Raw genomic sequence first — 18,344 nt, 5'->3', positions numbered from 1 at the left:
GATGGTAATGGTCAGTAATCCACTAGGAACTATCTTCTACATTGCCCAGGCTGTCTCCCTTCCCTTGTCCTGAAGAGGCGACATGTGGAGCCTGCCTCTTTTTGCCACCCTCGGGGATTGGGTGATACAGTACAGGTAGTCCTCAACTTATGACCACAATTGAGCCCCAACTTTATGTCGTTAAGTGAGAAATTTGTGAAGTGAGCTTGCCCCATTTTACAGTTTTTCTCACATTTGTTAAATGAAACACTAGAGTTCTTAACTTAGTAACACGATTGTTAAGTGAATCTGATTTTCCCATTGACTTTGCTTGTCAGAAGGTCACAAAAGGCGATCACATGACTCTGGGACACAGCAACCGTCATAAATGTGAGCCAGTTGTCAAGCATCCCAATGTATTCACTAAATGTCTATGGAGATTCTCTGTCATCCAAGTCATGGTTGTCCCAAAGATGTTTTTTTTTTCAAGAGGCAACTGGAATCTTCTGGTTTTTGTTTGAAAGCATCCAAGAAGCTTCTTCAGCTGAAAAAAGCTTCTTGGATGAGAAGTGAAAAGTCTTCAAAGAAAAAAACAGAAAGTTCAATTGTCTCTTAAAATGTCCCTTTGCAGTGCTTCTCAAATAGTGGGGCGGGCCCCCCAGGGGAGGCGCGAGGCTCCGTAAAGGGGGGCGCGTTTGACCTCGGCAAACACTGTCATAACAAGCTAATGATACTATTTACAGTCGCGCGGGGGGCGCGAAAAATGTTTTCTTCTTCCTAGGGGGGCATGACAGAAAATAATTGAGAAGCACTGCTTTGGGACATTCAAGTGTAAATCACGTAACCATGGGGATGCTGCCAAGGTCGTTAAGTGTGACATATGGTCGCAGGTCAGTTTTTCAGTGCCGTTGCAACTTCGAACCTTCACTAAAGCAGGGGTCTCTAACCTTGGCAACTTTAAGCCTGGCGGACTTCAACTCCCAGAATTCCCCAGCCAGCAAAGCTGGCTGGGGGATTCTGGGAGTTGAAATCCGCCAGGCTTAAAGTTGCCAAGGTTGGAGACCCCTGCACTAAAGGAACTGTTGTAAATCGAGGACCACCTGTACAGTAGAGCGGAGGGACACTGCAGCCCGACCGTCTCCCACTGCTCCCACCCACCCACCGAGCAGCAACTAAGAAGCACCTGCGCGAAAGGGAAATCCGCGCAGGCCGGAGTGGTGGAGGGGGGAAACCCTCTCCTCAGCCAGACGTGAATCTTGGCACGTCTCCCGGCGGCCGCCCTCCCGAGGTCACGTGCGGAGTCCCTATTTAAAAGACCTGCCGCCGCCAAACCAGCCTCGCGGTACTGGAGCGGCAATTGGTGGGGTTGCAAGGGGCTTTCGCATAGACGACCAGGTAAGGGAACGGGCTGGAGGGCGGTGGTGGTGGGGCGGGTGGAAGCTCGAGTTTTTCGCACAGGAAAAAGCAAAATTTGGGGCGGAGGGGGGGGGAAATCCGTCACTCAGATGAAGGATTCGGAGTGTTGAGGAAGGGGATGCGCGCCCACGCAGAAACGACGCCCGCGCGTACGGATTAAAAAAGCGTGGACGCGGTCTTCCCGAGTGGGATTTGGAGGGTCGGCCGTTTTCGTTGCCGGATGGCTGACTGGCTTGGGGAAGGAGGGCTACTGAATTGCTCCCTTCCTCGGCCTCCTGTCCCCTTGCGAAGGACAGCGGAGAGCCCCGAGCTCTGGGAGGGCGGGGTGGGGGGGGAACGGGAAGCCTCGAGATGTAGGGATCGTCCATGGGAGGGAGATGGCCGGATCATCGGATCGGATCGGACCGGTAGGGATCGGGGAGAGGAGCAACTGGTTGTTCTGAAAGAGAGGCCGGTGGTGCAGTTGCATCTACGTGGATGCAACTGCAAAGTTGCACCCACGTAGAGGCGTGGATGCAACTTTGCAACGTCCCGAAAAGGCAGCGGGGTCGTTCGTCGTCCAACGAAGCCTCCGCTTGGAGGTACTCATTGCTGTACGACAAACCCCCCCCCCTCCACCCGCAGCAGTCGTATCTTTTTTTTTAAATCGTCTGGCGAGAACCGGCTTCCCTTTCTAAGGCTGCGTTTGTCGCCTCGAGGCCCCGCGGATCACTTCGGCTTGGCCCCTCGCGGTGAGGCTTAACAGGCTTCCCGAGCGATCTAATCCAGTTTGGCTCCATCCTCTTCGCCGCTCCTGGAATGAATTAGTTTTCCTATGTCCCCCAAGGCTGGGGTCTCCAACCTTGGCAACTTTGAGCCTCGTGGACTTCAACTGTAAATATGATTTTTAATCGGGGTTTTATTATTGTTTTATGACTAATTTTAACGGGGTTAGCCAAATTGAATCAGATTTTTAAAATTGTTTTTAATTTTATTGATAATATTGTTTTTATGTTGGCTGAGTCCTTCGGGAGAAGGGCGGTATAGAAATCAAATAAATCTAATCTAATCTAACTCCCAGAATTCCCCAGCCAGGTTGGACTGGAGGACCTCCAGAGATCCCTTTCAACTGTTATGCTGTATTTCGCAGTCTCCAGACTCTTCAGCCCTGAGTAACCTCTTTGTATTGATTCTCATCCAACAAGCTTCTTCAGCTCTGGCTGGATGGTGGGAGATGGAAAGGTTTATATTTATTATTACATCCAGTCTGAGCTGAAGAAGCGACTTGGATGAGAAGTGAAACATCTTCAAAGAAAAACCAGAAAGTCCAATTGCCCCTTGGGGAAAAAAAAGCACCTTTGGTAAATCATGCTGTGGATGACTGAGAATCTCCATAGACATTTAGTTTTCCTATGCAAGCATCCCAGGCATCTCAGGCAGGCTCTGAGGCTCCTGGTCTCATCCTCGAAGCCCTTTGTCTTCTGGACAATGCTCATTCCCCTCCTCTTTGCTTTAACCCAGGGGCATTTCCCAGGGAAATGTATTTCAATAAATTTCAATAAATGTAAACTCAATAAACTATTGAGTTTACTCTGTCTCAGAATTTAGAATTTAAGCTCAGGAAAGTAGAAGGAGGGGTGGAGAGAAAGGATATTTTTTGGGGGGAGGTTGGGTGGTTGTTGTTGTTGTTTTGCTCTGTATAGAAATATAGGCGGCTGGTGACATGGGTTTCTTTCATCCCTATAGCTGGATGCGATTGTTCAACAGTTGCACTCTTTCCCTGGAACAGTGGGGGGGGGGAGGAGACAGTGCAATTAATTTATATGGCCCTGCAGGAATGCTGAGCAGGAGAAGTAGGTTTTATGGCTACAGGGGTTAAAAACCGCATGCTGATGCCATGTAGAATAATCTTCCTACTGTACATAATGAAACCATTTTTTCCCACCTCCTGATACTTACAGAAAAATTTCCTGGCTTGCCTTGTCCTTCCTGCTGGAAGCTTAGTGGAGCCAGTTAGTCTCCACTTTTTCCAATATTACTGTTTTTTTTCTGTTTTGTTTTTTTAATTTACCGGTACATAGTCTCATTCTATTTGTATATTTACAAAGTCAACTTATTGCCCCCCCAACAATCTGGGTCCTCATTTTACCTACCTTATAAAGGATGGAAGACTGAGTCAACCTTGGGCCTGGTGGGACTAGAACCTGCAGTAATTGCAGGCAGCTGTGTTTTAATAACAGGCTATCTTACAGCCTGAGCCACCACGGCCCTTACAGCCTGAGCCACCACGGCTGTTGCAGCTGCCCCATCAGGTGCACTCAGAAACGGACTTTCCCAGGGCCCCTTATGGAAAAGTGCAACTTCCAAAGGGTGATCAAAACTGTGCAAATGCAAAGATGTAAGAAGGCCTCTTTATTGGATCAGTATGCAGGGTCACTGGAGTTCATGTCCCTAAGTGAAATTGTGTATCAGATTGTACCCTGAACCAGACTGTCTTTCAAGCCACAGACTTTCTGGACTTTAACTTCAAACAATCCATTTCATACTGTCTGTGATCTTTATGTCCATAGTGCAGTTTGCCCATGGCAAACCATACATTGTTTTCACTGCTTTTGTTTATATAGGTCCTATCTCTCTGAGTTTCCCAGTTGCCATCTAGGTTTGGTGTCTGAATGTGCAATGAGCAAGTTGAAAAGAGGCCATAGGACAATGTCTGTCCTGAGGCTGCTCTTGCCAGATCCTAAGATTAGAAAGAGTAAAATGTTGACTATGTAGGTTATTGTGCTGCTGCCTCAGAAATCGGTGTGATCAAAGACATGCCTCAAGGGACTATGGGACTAATTCAACATGGACCTCGTGTTGAAGATTGTACAGCTTCCATGGTCAATGAGGCAGTGGTGAAATTCAATTTTTTTTACTACCAGTTCTGGTGGGCGTGACAGGGGAGGATATTGCAAAATCTCCATGCCCACCCCACTCTGGGGCCAACCAGAGGTGGTATTTGCCGGTTCTCCATACTACTCAAAATTTCCGCCACCTGTTCTCTGAACTGCTCAAAATTTCCGCTAACAGTTCTCCAGAACCTGTCAGAACCTGCTGGATTTCACCCCTGCAATGAGGACAATGTTACTTTTGTTCTGTTGCATCCACATTTCTTGTGAAAAGAAAATCTGGTAAAAACCAAACTGAAAATAAACAAATTCTGGCACATTCCCATAATTAAATTGATAAATCTGGTACCAAAATACCACCACACATATAAGTGTGATATATCAGTGCGGAGATAAGGCTAGACATCAACTCTGACAGCAGATGTAATAGTACCGTACAGCAAATGACAAATGTAAGATAAGGAGCTTCTTATCAATTTTTTCTTCCAGAGTTACAAGATGTCTCTCAAAGAAAAACTGATTGAACATGTCCATAAAGAAGAACAAGAACATGCCCACAACAAAATCACTGTGGTTGGGGTTGGTGCAGTTGGCATGGCTTGTGCCATAAGTATTTTGATGAAGGTAAGTGCTGTCTGAATTTCAGGGAGGGTTTTTTTGCAGTATTTTGCATCTTTGCAATTTGTTTGAAATAGACTTGGCTGTTGTGGATCCAAAGCATAGATTGGGAGCACTACAGATGTAATCAGTATATTTAAACCGGAACGTCTGCTTCTAATCTGTCTCTGTTCCTTCAGTTTTTGTACCATTGCCTTCAACAGTGCTGTGTCTTGTTTGAGGTCACATAGCATTAATAAGACTAATGGTAACATAACATGTTAAGTCATTTTTAATGCAGCTGAGAGAAAAATATTCCTTTAATATTAAGTACAAATAGAAGATGTTTTTGAACTACGCGGTAGAAGCAAACTACATTTCACTATAGTTTCTGTGTATTTGTGTTTTACACACTACTAAACTGCTGAGAGGGCTGTAAAGTACTGTGAAGCAGTATATAAGTCTTAAGTGCTATTGCTATATGTTATACTGCTTATTTTTAAAATGTTAAGAAGCCAGTCCTGTCTGCCTAGACGAATAGATCTATGGATAAAAAGCTTTTCTTTCTGTTGAAAATATTAATGCTAGGTTACTAGAATTAATCCTATTGGAAGGATCTGAATTTAACTAACAATACTTGTACCAAAATTCATCTTATGGGATATATTATATGAGTGATGTCATCCAGTGGGATCCAAGAAATCGGCCCACTGTGTTGCAACATCTGCTCCCTTGGACATCATCCCTTTGGAGATTTGTTAACTTGCTTTCAAGTGAGCCCTAAAGCATCATTCTTCCCTCAGGCCTTGATTTAAGTATCTGTAGGTTGGGGGTAATGGGGGAGGTTATTATTTTTTATTGTTCTCTCAGGGTAGTTTCTAACATGTTTGGCTTGTATATAATGTTGTGAAGTTGGCTTTTGGGCAGCCTAGTAATTGGACAAATAAGTCTGATACCAAACATAAGCTACGCATGAGAGATTATTGGGGGCTCAGTAAATCTCCCGGCTTTGCCCAGGAAAGTGATAAGATTACATTTGGTACTGCATTTCACTACCTAGGTAAGTGCTAGAGAGAATCTAATGTCAGTAAAGATATGTGGGATGCCATCCTCTCTCTCTCTCTCTCTCTCTCTTTTAACCTTTGACCCTTTTTTAAGGAATTGGCTGATGAACTTGCTCTTGTTGATGTTGTGGAGGACAAGCTGAAGGGAGAGATGCTGGATCTTCAGCATGGCAGCCTCTTTCTCCGAACACCAAAGATCGTCTCTGGCAAAGGTTATATAATATTTTATGTTACAGAAACCCTCTTTTGTTTTAGGGAAGTGGCAATATCTGATATTTCATGGAAGTGAATGGGACTTTGGCTATGGGAACAAATACAATTCTTTTTCTTTTTTTTACTAAGATAGCTCTGAAGTTGGTGCTTCTTAATTTTGCTTCTCTTATGGGTAATGAGCTGCAGATAGTGGATTTAATCAGTCACAGACCTGAAGGTGATTTACAAATTGGTTTGGTAGCTGCTCATTGTTAATATGCTTCACACATACAGACCAAAACAATACCAACATGGCTAGAATCATATATCACATGGTATATTTATTACCACAGTTTTGGAAAAGTTAATCATATCTAATAGTGATTTTAGTGGGATTACTTAGAGCAATTAGTAAATTTGGATCCTTCTCACTTGGTTTTCCAGAATGGTTAAAAAACAGATGCACTTCACTATCCTTTTCTCCTGATGGCAGAAGTTTTAAGCCTTACATTTTTTTCTGCTCTTCTTTTGGCTGTACTGGCAGAAACCATCTCCAATAACCAAAATAAGTTTATTTCTACACTGTTCCATTAAATTATTTTGTAGTCAGACTGCCATGATTACAAAAAGAAATAAATGGATTGTAGCCAAATTAGACTGTAACTTTTTTCATTCATTATCAAAGATAAGCAAAAATAATTTTTACAGTTATGTGAAAAAGAAAGTATACCCTCTTTGAGCTCTATGGTTTTACGTATCAGGACATAATTTAAAAAGTCTACTCCATAGCCAGTTCTTAAAAGTAAGTAAAGTACAACCTCAGATGAACAACAACACATGACATATTGCACGGTGTCATCATTTATTATACAAAAAGAAAGCCCAAACAGAAAAGCCATTTTGTTTTCAGGTAACTGCAGACAGAAGCAACAGAATCAGACCCCTCCCCTTCATTATTCCAAGTTTAAAATGGAAATTTTTAGTACTCTTTCTATATCATAACAGCCCTTCAGGCTGGTTCTTAAAATTCTTTAGCCATCATGCATTCCTTCTTTGGAATGTGCAAGGTCATATGCAAGCTGATTGGCATCATGTTGATTGTATGCATGTGGTTCCTGCATGTGGTTCTTTGCTATTAACTGATTCCTGTTATAGCTATTAAGAAAAGTGAGATCCTGTTGGACTGGTTTATGTGTGAAGAGCAGATATATGACTTTACCTGTTAAAGGTTACATTAGCTGGGAGATTCAGCTTTCAATTGGTTCCTTTGGCAAATCTTAGATATGAGAAATTTGGAGGAAAAACAGGGAAGTGACCCTTGCTTCTAGATCCAGAAAGCTATTAAAGAGTGTAGAACATAATCTGACATTGAACACTGGACAAATCAAGAAGGGTTAAAAAAATCTTGGTGCGTGTCCAGAAAAGATATCAAGCTAAGTTTAGAAATAGACATTTTGGCCCCAGAATGGTCTTTGGCCCACAAATAAATTGTGCTGCCACTAAGTGCATGGATTTATGGGGCAGATGATAAAATAAAAACAGAGATTCACAAATCAGAATTCTAAAGACCAGTGAGCTAACTACTGAATAGAGCAAGCTACTGATTCAAATTGATGTTTTCTTTTTGCTTCATTTAATCACACCCTTGCCTGTGTTAGCAATGTAGGTCATAGCATTTCATGACAAGCTATCGCCGTCACTCATGTCAGTATCATTTTTATCAAACCCAAGAACTATGGGTTTGGGTTAATTATAGCTCTGCCTCTGAGGCTAGAGAAGAGACTTGGGCCCTTCATGACTGGTTGAAAAGAGCTAGCAAAAATAAAAATAACATGATAGTTAGTTTTGTTTTACCTCCCATGCTTTTTTTTTTACTTGGAAACTTGGGCGTTCTTGCAATCATGGGAATTTGGGGATGCCTGAAGACAAGTTTATACTTCCTCTTGGATACATTTAGGAACACACAAAGTAATCCTCTTCAATCAACTTTCAGCAATGTTGGATTGGATTCTAAAGTCCCAAAATTTACAGACTTCAGGACAGGGAAGGCTGATGTAACTATTTATTTGCAACTTGTATGTCTAAATGAATAAATGTCACCATAGGGCATAGGTTCCCTTTTCGTAGTTTTGCAATTCTCGTTCTATAGGCCAATTCTTCTCTGGCATGAAAGATTTCATGCAATCGATTCATCCGTTGCACAGGTAGATGCTGAAATTTATGTTGAACGTACAATTTCTTGCTTGGCAGATTATGCAGTGACTGCACACTCTAAATTGGTCATCATCACTGCTGGAGCTCGTCAACAAGAAGGAGAATCTCGTCTTAACCTGGTTCAGCGTAACGTGAATATCTTCAAATTCATCATTCCCAATATTGTCAAGTACAGCCCTCACTGCAAGCTGCTTGTTGTTTCCAATCCAGGTTGGCCATCTCCTTTTCTGAATGTTTACAGTCTGTTGTTTATAGTCCAGGGATTTTAATGGGAGAGGGACATATGTTTCTTTGATGGAAATGTAAAGAAATTCTGAGTTTTCTCTTGCAGAAACTAAATCCACATTTGTACTTATTTGCAAGCATCTGTCAAGGTCCAGTACAAATGTAGCAATACCTTTCTTCATAATGAAACTGAAAGTCAGTCTTGGACGTTTTGCTAAAAACGAGGACCTGGATTGCTGGGGGCAATAGGTTGACTCTGCAAACCACTTAGAGAGAGCTGTATAGCACTATTTGGGGTATATGAGTCTTAAGTGCTATCACTATTGCTATCTTGGCCTTCTCATCATTGAGAAATCCCTATGTACAAGTGAAAATAAATGGACAAACCTGTGTAACTTATAATTCTGATCCTGGGACAAAATCTGCTAATTTTCTATAATGATTAGCAATCTTTCTTCACAGTTTCTGGCCTTAATATGGCAGGTGTTTTCCTTTTTTTTTTAATCAACAGTGGATATTCTGACATATGTGGCATGGAAAATCAGTGGCTTTCCTAAGCACCGTGTTATTGGAAGTGGCTGTAATCTGGACTCCGCCCGTTTCCGCCATCTGATGGGTGACAGACTGGGTATCCATCCTCTCAGCTGCCACAGTTGGATTATTGGAGAGCATGGGGATTCCAGCGGTAAGCAATAATTTTTCTCTTAGCATTAAGCCTAATTACATAACAAGCAGAATGGAGAAATTATTCTGGAAAAAGTTGCAACATTTTAAAAAAGAGCCCAAGATTGTAGAAGCCTGTATTGTGTAATCTACTTGCTGAAACCTTCTGACTTCTTTCACATTCTTGGTGTGTGTGTGTGTGTGTAAAATTTTAACAAAATCCTTTTGATCTAACTAGAGTTCTGTTGTATTAGAAGTACATTTGGCTCCTGAATGTTAGATTTATATGCTGAGCAAAGCTAAAGGAAGCTTTCTCTATTCCCTTCTCAATATAAAAGTTAATCTACCCTGCCCTGCTACATGAAGGTAACACTAGATGAGCTATATTTGGCTTTTAGTTCTGTTCAGAAAAGGTCAGTTCTGTAATCCAAGTAGGCCAAACTCTATCAATCTGAATTCTATACTTGTAACATGGGAGTTCAAAATAAATCTTGTAAGAGACTCTTGGAGGTTTATAAAGGAAGGCTTGGGCTTTTTTAGAGTTTCTCCTATTTGACCCCCTGGCCATCCTACACAGAAATCAATGTAATAGCTCGCAGTAACTAATTTAACAATCTAATTTAACATATATGTATGTATATATATGTAGCTAAGTGGCTCAGTGGCTAAGACGCTGAGCTTGTTGATCGAAAAGTCGGCACTTCAGCAGTTCGAATCCTTAGTGCCACGTAACGAGGTGAGCTCTTGTTACTTGCCTCAGCTTCTGCCAACCTAGCAGTTCGAAAGCATGTAAAAAATGCAAGTAGAAAAATAGGGACCACCTTTGGGAAGGTAACAGCATTCCATGCGCCTTTGGCATTTAGTCATACCAGCCACATGACCACAGAGACATCTTCAGACAGCGCTGGCTCTTCGGTTTGAAACGGAGATGAGTACCGCCCCGTAGAGTTGGGAACAACTAGCACATGTGTGCGTGGGGAACCTTTACCTTTGCTTTTATGCATAGATAGAGTATTAAAAAATATATTAAAAATTACTTACTTTAGGGAAAGGTTATGTTAATAACATCTAATTGTATTATTGTTTTTCTTAACATGGTATAAAGGCTCAGATTAGCACTTTTTACTCCCTTTGTGAGAGATGATTTTCCTCCAGCACAGCCAGCACATTTTGCATATGGAATAGCTGAAAAGATGCTGATGTTGCTTTCAATGGAAAGATATATCAGCTTCCCAGTTCCATCATTGCATTGCTTCACAGGGCACACTAGCCTGTCAAGAATTCCCTCAACTTTGGCACATCTACAGCACCTTACTGTTTTCCTTTCTTTTCTTTTTTTCTCTTAGCACTTGATTTTTCCTTTCTTTTTTCTTTACATACCTCCTATAAACTCAGTAGACCTCCAAATATAGCTGCCAAGCATGCAGATAGCAATTTGTTGTCCATAGATATATTTGTTTCAACTTACTGGAGTAGAAACAAGACTCTGGACACCATCTGGCCTTAAAATCCATTATATATTTCCATCCCTACCATTCCCACTAATTCCCTATGTTTCTGGAACTAGTGCGAGACAATGGAGCTGCGAGTGATAGCTCTCAATTGGCCCAGGAGACATAGGTTCTTAGACCTATTTACCTACTTGACATCCAACTGGGGAGTTTTTTAGCATCATCAGACATATTGAGTCAAGGGAGATTGAACCACTTTGGTTACGAAGGACATGCTTGGAGATTGACTTGGACTATTTCATCAGCTGAGGACAATAAATCCATATAGACCAAACCTTATTTGAACCCTTCTTTGACTCAACCGTGGAGCACCTGGCATGGGAGGTGATATTTATAAATTGTCATAACTTGGGGCCAAAATGTCAGCAATTAGGCACTTTCTACAAGAAGGATTTCTGCATCATCCACTCTATTGAGATCCAAAGTTCATGAATTAGGTGAACTTGATCTTTCAATAGAGTCAGGAAAAAATGCTCCCCTCTGTCCCAGTCCCCAAACCAAGTTACTACAGTAAAACTGTACAATAGGCGAGTTATTGAGATTTATCTGAGCAAAACAGGAATTCAGATCTAGTGCTATTCCAAAAACCTCACCTGGTCTACAGGGTGTTTTGACCATTATGTCCTGGTGGATCAAGACATATATGTAAATAGGTACAATGGTCAGAACAATTCTGTCTTGTGAAAAATTATGGGCCATTCCACTAGAGCAATGGTAGTCAACCTGGTCCCTACCACCCACTAGTGGGCGTTCCAGCTTTCATGGTGGGCAGTAGGGGTTTTGTCCAATACTGAAGCACTTTCCTTTTTTTAATTTAATTGACTTTTTAAAAAAATTTCATAGCATTATTTAAAAACATTTTCATTAAATTTTCATAAAATTCCCCGTGACAATTTAAATTTCTGAAAATATACTATCTGTATCGCCCGTGCATAAGTTTAGTTCATGTTATATAAGTGAAACTAAATGGAGCTATAGTGCGACCGCAAACAAAGAGCCTTGTCCCAGAATAGCTCATGCATCTCCCTCCACACCACCCAGCTGTAACAGACAAGCAGAGCTGGTAGCCGGCGCCCCTAACCCCAACCCCAATCCACAATGCATGAGAGGCATACGCAGACGACGATACACAGCGCATTACTGTGGAACCGGTGGGCGGTTAGAAAATTTTACTACTAACAGAGATACAAAAGTGGGTGGTAGGTATAAAAAGGTTGACCACCCCTTAATAAGGCACTGAAAGCTTAGCGCTTGTGCTTTGGTTAACGTCACCTTTGGCAGAACAATACTGCAAAAAGTAGTTCAGGACAAGGACCTAGGATTCCATTTTACTATAGAATGTTTTATTACTACCATTAAGGTCTTTAGTGTGTCATGTCTCTTCTTTGTTCCAGTGTGTTTCACGTTTTCCTCTTCATTTGAGCTCTTTTTCTAGTTTGCCATTCCAAAACTAGGAAGGGAGCTCCTTCACTGAAAGAGAAGTCAGAACTTTCTAATCTTGCATCAGGAGGAGGAGGGAGTTACTCCTTGTAGAATGTCCTTATCTTCATTGTAGACGAGGGATTTTCATACTTGAATCCAATAGATCATTTGATGAGATTTGAGGTTTCTTACAAGTGCCCAGGAATATCTATTTTCAATAATATTGTGGTGTTACATTAAGCGTTGATAATGCAGTTGTGTAACCCTGTACACAGGAAGGTTTGCTTTAGTTTGCACTTTGTGACACAATACCTACCTACCACTATGCCATATATTGCAAAATACTTGGTTAGCTACTCTAAACAAAAAGTACTTGTTAATCATTCTTGCTTTGGAATACAGTGTTGGATCCTTTTCACTTCTCCTAGTCCATTCCAATAAAATTATCAGGAAAATGTTAGTCAGATTTCATAAATTTGCATTTATTGCTTGGGCTCCTTTTCATTTTGGTATCAAGATAAAATTGCTACAAATTCTGCCTTGTCCAGTAAACTCTTACGTAATGAAACTAAGCAAAAATAAAAGATCAGAAACAGAATAACAGAGTTGGAAGGGACCTTAGAGGTCTTCTAGTCCAACCCCCTGCTTAGGCAGGAAACCCTACACCACTTCAGACAAATGGTTATCTAATCTCTTCTTAATATAATACCTTAATAAAATATAATATCCAACTTTTTAAATCTGTTCCTAGTTTTCCTGTACCTGAAAGGAGCAGTGCTTGCTGTTCCACAAGCTCTGCAGGATAAATTATACATAGTACATGGTGTCCAAGCCAAATTCTAGCTGTAGAAGCAGAGAGGACTATTCACAGCTTGCTTATCACGTCCAAGCCATTTTGTATATAATTGCCATGACTAATAAGAAAATCAATTATGTCCACATAGTTACAGCAGCACGAATAGTCTACGCACAGAACTGGAAAAATAACAATATACCATCTGAAGAAAATGTAATTAGAAAAATCATGAAATGTGCAGAAATGGATAAGCTTACGAGGGAGATACAAGAAAAAGAGGAAACAGAATATTATTTAGTATGGGAGAGATGGTACACATGGTTGGAGGAAAATAGGGGGGAGGGGAGTGCAAGGAAAGATTAAATAACGGATAAACTAGGAGTAGAAATAGAAGAACAAATAGAAAGAAACAGAAATTGTGGAAAGGAAATTGGGTACACGTATATATCTAAGTATATATGTAAATAAAATAATTAGAATAACATAATATAGTGATATACATATGAAATATTAGAAATATATGTATAAAAGATACATTAGGATAAGAGAGAAAATTTATAAGTATTGATCACCGACGCGAAACTGTTGAAAAGAAGAAAGTATCAATATTACTTTTTCGTTTTTGTCTTTTTTTAAAAAAAATCTGTTTAATAAAAATTATTTTAAGAAAATCAGTTATGTCAGTATCTTTGGGCTTCATTTAAAGGATTAAAATGATTAATTAAACTGATTCTGAGGAGGATGAACCTCAGGGATTTATCTCATTCTGTAAAGCTAGTCACTTATTAATTATACAAGGAACTTGTGTTCTGAAGATAAGGATAAGGTTGATGGACACGGATACAGAATTTACCAAAAAAATGACAGTACTTTACCATCTCAAAGAGAATGAAATATGTTTGTGCAAAGGGTATAAAAGCTGGAGGAGCTTCACATTAATTCCAGTTCTGTTCAAAAAAAAGATCCAAGGTCCACAATAAAGAGGCACTGATTGGTCAGCAAGTCAGTATGAAAAGGAGCTGCTGTTAAAGATTTACTCACTTCTTTTCCTGCCAAAGTTGTTCATTCAAAAATGAGGGTAAGTTTGGGTCCTGATTATCTGGAGCTAATCCAGTATCGCTTTCTAACCAGGTCAAAGGCTCAAGCTGTTCCTTTACAGTAAATGGATCTTAGTTGCTTATTAGAATGAAGGCCATATTTGGAACCAGCTCATCAATTTTCACTTGTTTCAGAGCTTTCCTGAGGCTCATGTGTGGAGAATTAAAGTGGTAGTTTTTTTACACTAACCATATAATTTTGTAAATATAATGAGCTTGTGTTTTGAAGGAATAAATAACCTGGAAAATCTTTTATTTAGTGCCTGTCTGGAGTGGTGTGAACGTTGCTGGTGTCTCCCTAAAAGAATTGCATCCTGAAATGGGTACTGATGGAGACAAAGAGAACTGGAAAGAAGTCCACAAGCAGGTGGTGGACAGGTAACACTTCAAATTTATTTGGCTAAGAATCATATAAAACAGACACAGTGCATTAATGTGATAAAATATACCGTATTTTTTTGCACTTTAAGACACACTTCCCCCCCCCAAAAAGAAAGTGAATGAAAATGTATGTGTGTCTTATAAAGCGAATATTGCGGTGGGGAAGAGGTGGGTTGGTGTGGTGGCGGCATTCGCCACTGTCACTGCTGCCACCAGGAACACTGGAGCCTTCGCTGCTGAGCAGCTGATTGGCGGTTGGATCGGCCTCCTGGAATACCGCCAATCAATTCCTTCTAGGAAGCAGGAATCGCTGGCACTGTTGCTGATCGCTGCCGCCAAATGGTGGCAATAGGCTGCAGCAGCAATCCTCGCTACCTAGAATTTTAATTTGCAAACTAGTTTGTTGTGTTTTAGATCATTTCCTAGCAACATCATGAGTGCTGTCATAGTTTTGGAGACCAATCTTAATGTTGTAATCCATTGCAGTGCTTATGAGGTGATCAAGCTGAAGGGATACACATCATGGGCAATTGGTCTGTCTGTGGCTGATCTGGCTGAAACCATCATGAAGAATTTAAGGAGAGTACATCCAATTTCTACAATGGTGAAGGTAATCTACTCATTAAGTCATTATGGTTTTATAGTCTGCCTATTTAGCCACGATTCAGTTCCAACATCCTGGATCCAGCAGGAATTGGAATGCAAGCAACACTAAACTAAAGATCTGACATATTCTACACATGCCAGAGTGAATATGGACCTCAAAAATACCATTCCTGCATACCTCAGAAAGGGACTGGATTTTGTTGAGAAACAGCCCGTGAATGTAGAGAAAGGGCAATGAAAGACACACATGCAGCAGAAAAATAGCCTTTGCAATAATAGAGAGGTGAGGAAATAGCAATCTGAAGGCAGAAAACATTAATGAAGCACTTAATGGGGAAAAGAACAGTCATGGAAGACAAAGTAGAAAGAATAGCATAGAATAGAATAGAATAGAATAGAATAGAATAGAATAGAATAGAATAGAATAGAATAGAATAGAATAGAATTAGAAACACTGTAGAAATAACATTCAGGGGGAAAAACATGTAAGCAGTACCGGGGAAAAAACAGCAGCAAATAATCCTTAAGAGTAAGAACGGGTAGCATGCAGGTTTTTTGGGAGAGAGTAATAGAAGCCCACTTTTTTTTGTCTTGCAATATATGTCTGTTGAATATGTAGAGAGGGGGTACTGTGTTTGCTTTGGGATTTTGGAAAGAGACAAGAGGGACTAAAAGATAGCTCATGTTTAATCATGGTAGACTGGAGGGGCAGGAAAATAGGGAAAGCAGGTAGATCAGGATTAGAAGAGGAAGGCTTGGATGCCCCTCAGTCACATGATTGTGGTTCTTAGGAAGGCGGAGGGTCCCTTTCAATTCTGAAACCATGGTTCAGGCGAATTGAGAGGATGGTTCTTGGCATTCTGTTCCTTTGTCTTGATCTGGACGAATAAGGCAAAGTTGGCTATTTTATTTTATACTGCAAAACCCAGTTCTGAAAGGGCAGCTCTAGAGATCTGGGAAGGCTGTGCTTACAAGGCCTGAGGCAATAAAGCAAAAAGAACTGCAAACCTAGTTGATCTGACAATCCCGTCAGCATTCTCTGCTTCCTTCCTAAAGGTCAGTCCATTAAGGAGTCCTCTCTTCACAAGATGCTCCCTGGTGTAAGGATATCTTTGCAAGGTGGGATGTGGGGTGGCTACCTGGTTCTGCAGTTCCCCCTCAAGAGAGTTCAGCTAAAGGTGGAAAGAAGAGTTCAATATGAGCCCCTTTCCATTATTTCTCTTTCTGCTCAAAAAGTCAAATTTTTATACTGTTTTCTCAACCTGTCAGATGACTACTGCTGTCCCTTAAACAAATTTGAAAAAGGCTTCGCATTTCTAATGATCTCAGATAGTTCTGCTGGCAGTATGGATTTCAAAATGGGCAACACCGCAGCTGCAGGAATGCAATCACTCCTGTGTACAAATTGATATATATGCAAATGGGCTGGGCTTTACCAACTATGCTGCAGCTACCATCTTGATTGTTTTTGCTGTCTTCTCCTAGGTATATTGGTGATCTTAAAACATGTGCCCTTCCATTTTTCTTTTATTCAAGCAAATTAGTATCTGTGGTGTGGTGTGTGTGTGTATCAAGCTTCTTAATCACTCCTCTCCCTCATAGAGGGAATTTTTAATCCAAACACAGCCCACATAATTATTTCACCTGTTCTATTTGAAGCTTTTTAGCATATTTTCCCCTATAAATTATGTGGCTTTCTCTAATTTCTTCCAGTGATGGTAAAACGTCCATTATATTTAAAGAAAAATGGTATTTCATGGCCATATTTTACTTTTCCAGGGTATGCATGGAGTTAAAGATGACGTCTTCCTAAGTGTTCCATGCATTCTGGGCTCTTCAGGCATTACAGATGTGATCAAAATGACTCTGAAGACTGAAGAAGAAAATAAATTGAAGAAGAGTGCTGAGACACTGTGGGGAATCCAGAAGGAGCTTCAGTTTTAAGTCTCTCTTTGCCGTTTACTAATGTGAAACAGGCCTTAGTTGATGGTTATTTGCACTTTTCAAATGAGACAATTCCTTTACAAGTATGTATCTGATGCATCAATGGTTAAATTACAACAAAATTCCTGTTCCTCATTTAGAAACAGAAGCTGCGAGATTCTTGTCTTGATCTGTGACCAGAATAGGAATATAATGTAGTTTTATGAAGGGATTTAATCAATCCAGCATCTACTTAAAACACTACTAAATGAAATTCTCCTGCTTTTTCCCAGTTAATATCAGATCAGAAAATAAGTTACTTGGTTTTCCAAAGACTTTGCTATCAAAAATGATTGGCAAATTCACTGACCAATATTTTCTGCTGACAGGTGACTTAAATTTCCACTACTGAGCAATGGTAAATGTATTTTTCCTGACATCACTGCTTCAGGTCTTTGTGTATATTTTTCAAGAGAACTCACTGTACTCTCCTGTGGGAACTGTGTATGCAACATTTCGAGTTGATGCAATTGTCTAGCTTTAGTACCAGCCCAAAAGAGCAAAATAAACATCAATTACTTTTGTCTGCCTTCATTCATTTCATACACACCCACGATTCTGGAAAGTGCTCAAGACAGCTAACATCATTTTTAAAAATGAGCTAAAATTAATGCCAAAAATTAGTTTCAAAATTTGATGAAATGGACGAACCCTTCTGAATGCCAAGAGTGTGGACTGGATGTATCCGTTACTGAGAAGCATTACCTGAAAAGGCCGCAAAAAGATGGTGCTCTTGAGACAGCCTAGGATCTTTAGTAAGGACCTTCTTGCAGAACTTGCAGTCAGATGCATTTGTAATGGGAAAGACTAAGATGTTTAGGGCTTCAGAAGTAACATCACATAACATCAAAACCTTAATTATATAAAATTATGTCCTGTAATAAAGTTTCAATCTATGCTTTTTTTTTAATGCTGGGATTGGATACAAGCCACAGTTATGAAGATAAAGCACATTATGATGATCAACATGGGGTCCACCCATGGCATGACATTTGCCTACTGTAGAAGGGCTGAGCAACAACCATGCCACAATTGAAAATCAAGGAGTATGTTGATGATCTACAGCAGTTTCATGTACGTGTTGAACAGTGGAAGATGAGATGGATTCCTCTTGTTCAACAACAGAGGTGCCCAAAAATAATCCTGTGCCACATTCTGGATATGGCTTAATTGGAAATTCTATTACAAAAGCAGTTGCCTTGTCGCAAGATGGGTGGCAACTTTTAATTACCATACTTTTCAGAGTATAAAAGAGGGTGGAAATGGTGGTGTGTTTTATACACCGAATACAGCCATTTTTGGCCTCCCGAAGCCTCGCCCCACGCGTC

At 40.5% G+C, this 18,344-nt stretch overlaps 1 protein-coding gene across 1 annotated transcript; it reads left to right on the top strand.

The window, feature by feature from the left end:
* The first annotated feature begins 1,238 nt into the window (after positions 1 to 1,238).
* Positions 1,239 to 17,539, top strand: LOC131185671 (L-lactate dehydrogenase A chain). Its single transcript, XM_058158419.1, has 8 exons — positions 1,239 to 1,374; positions 4,755 to 4,889; positions 6,021 to 6,138; positions 8,369 to 8,542; positions 9,069 to 9,242; positions 14,307 to 14,424; positions 14,914 to 15,037; positions 16,813 to 17,539. The coding sequence occupies exons 2-8, from the start codon at positions 4,764 to 4,766 to the stop codon at positions 16,975 to 16,977; spliced, it is 999 nt and encodes a 332-aa protein (XP_058014402.1). The 5' UTR covers positions 1,239 to 1,374; positions 4,755 to 4,763; the 3' UTR covers positions 16,978 to 17,539.
* Positions 17,540 to 18,344: the final 805 nt, after the last annotated feature.

The sequence above is a fragment of the Ahaetulla prasina genome, chromosome 1 (assembly GCF_028640845.1).
Source record: "Ahaetulla prasina isolate Xishuangbanna chromosome 1, ASM2864084v1, whole genome shotgun sequence".
NCBI classification, from domain to species: Eukaryota; Metazoa; Chordata; class Lepidosauria; order Squamata; family Colubridae; genus Ahaetulla; species Ahaetulla prasina.
The sequence above is the reverse complement of the archived record's forward strand: the minus strand, read 5'-3'. Positions and strand labels throughout refer to the sequence as shown.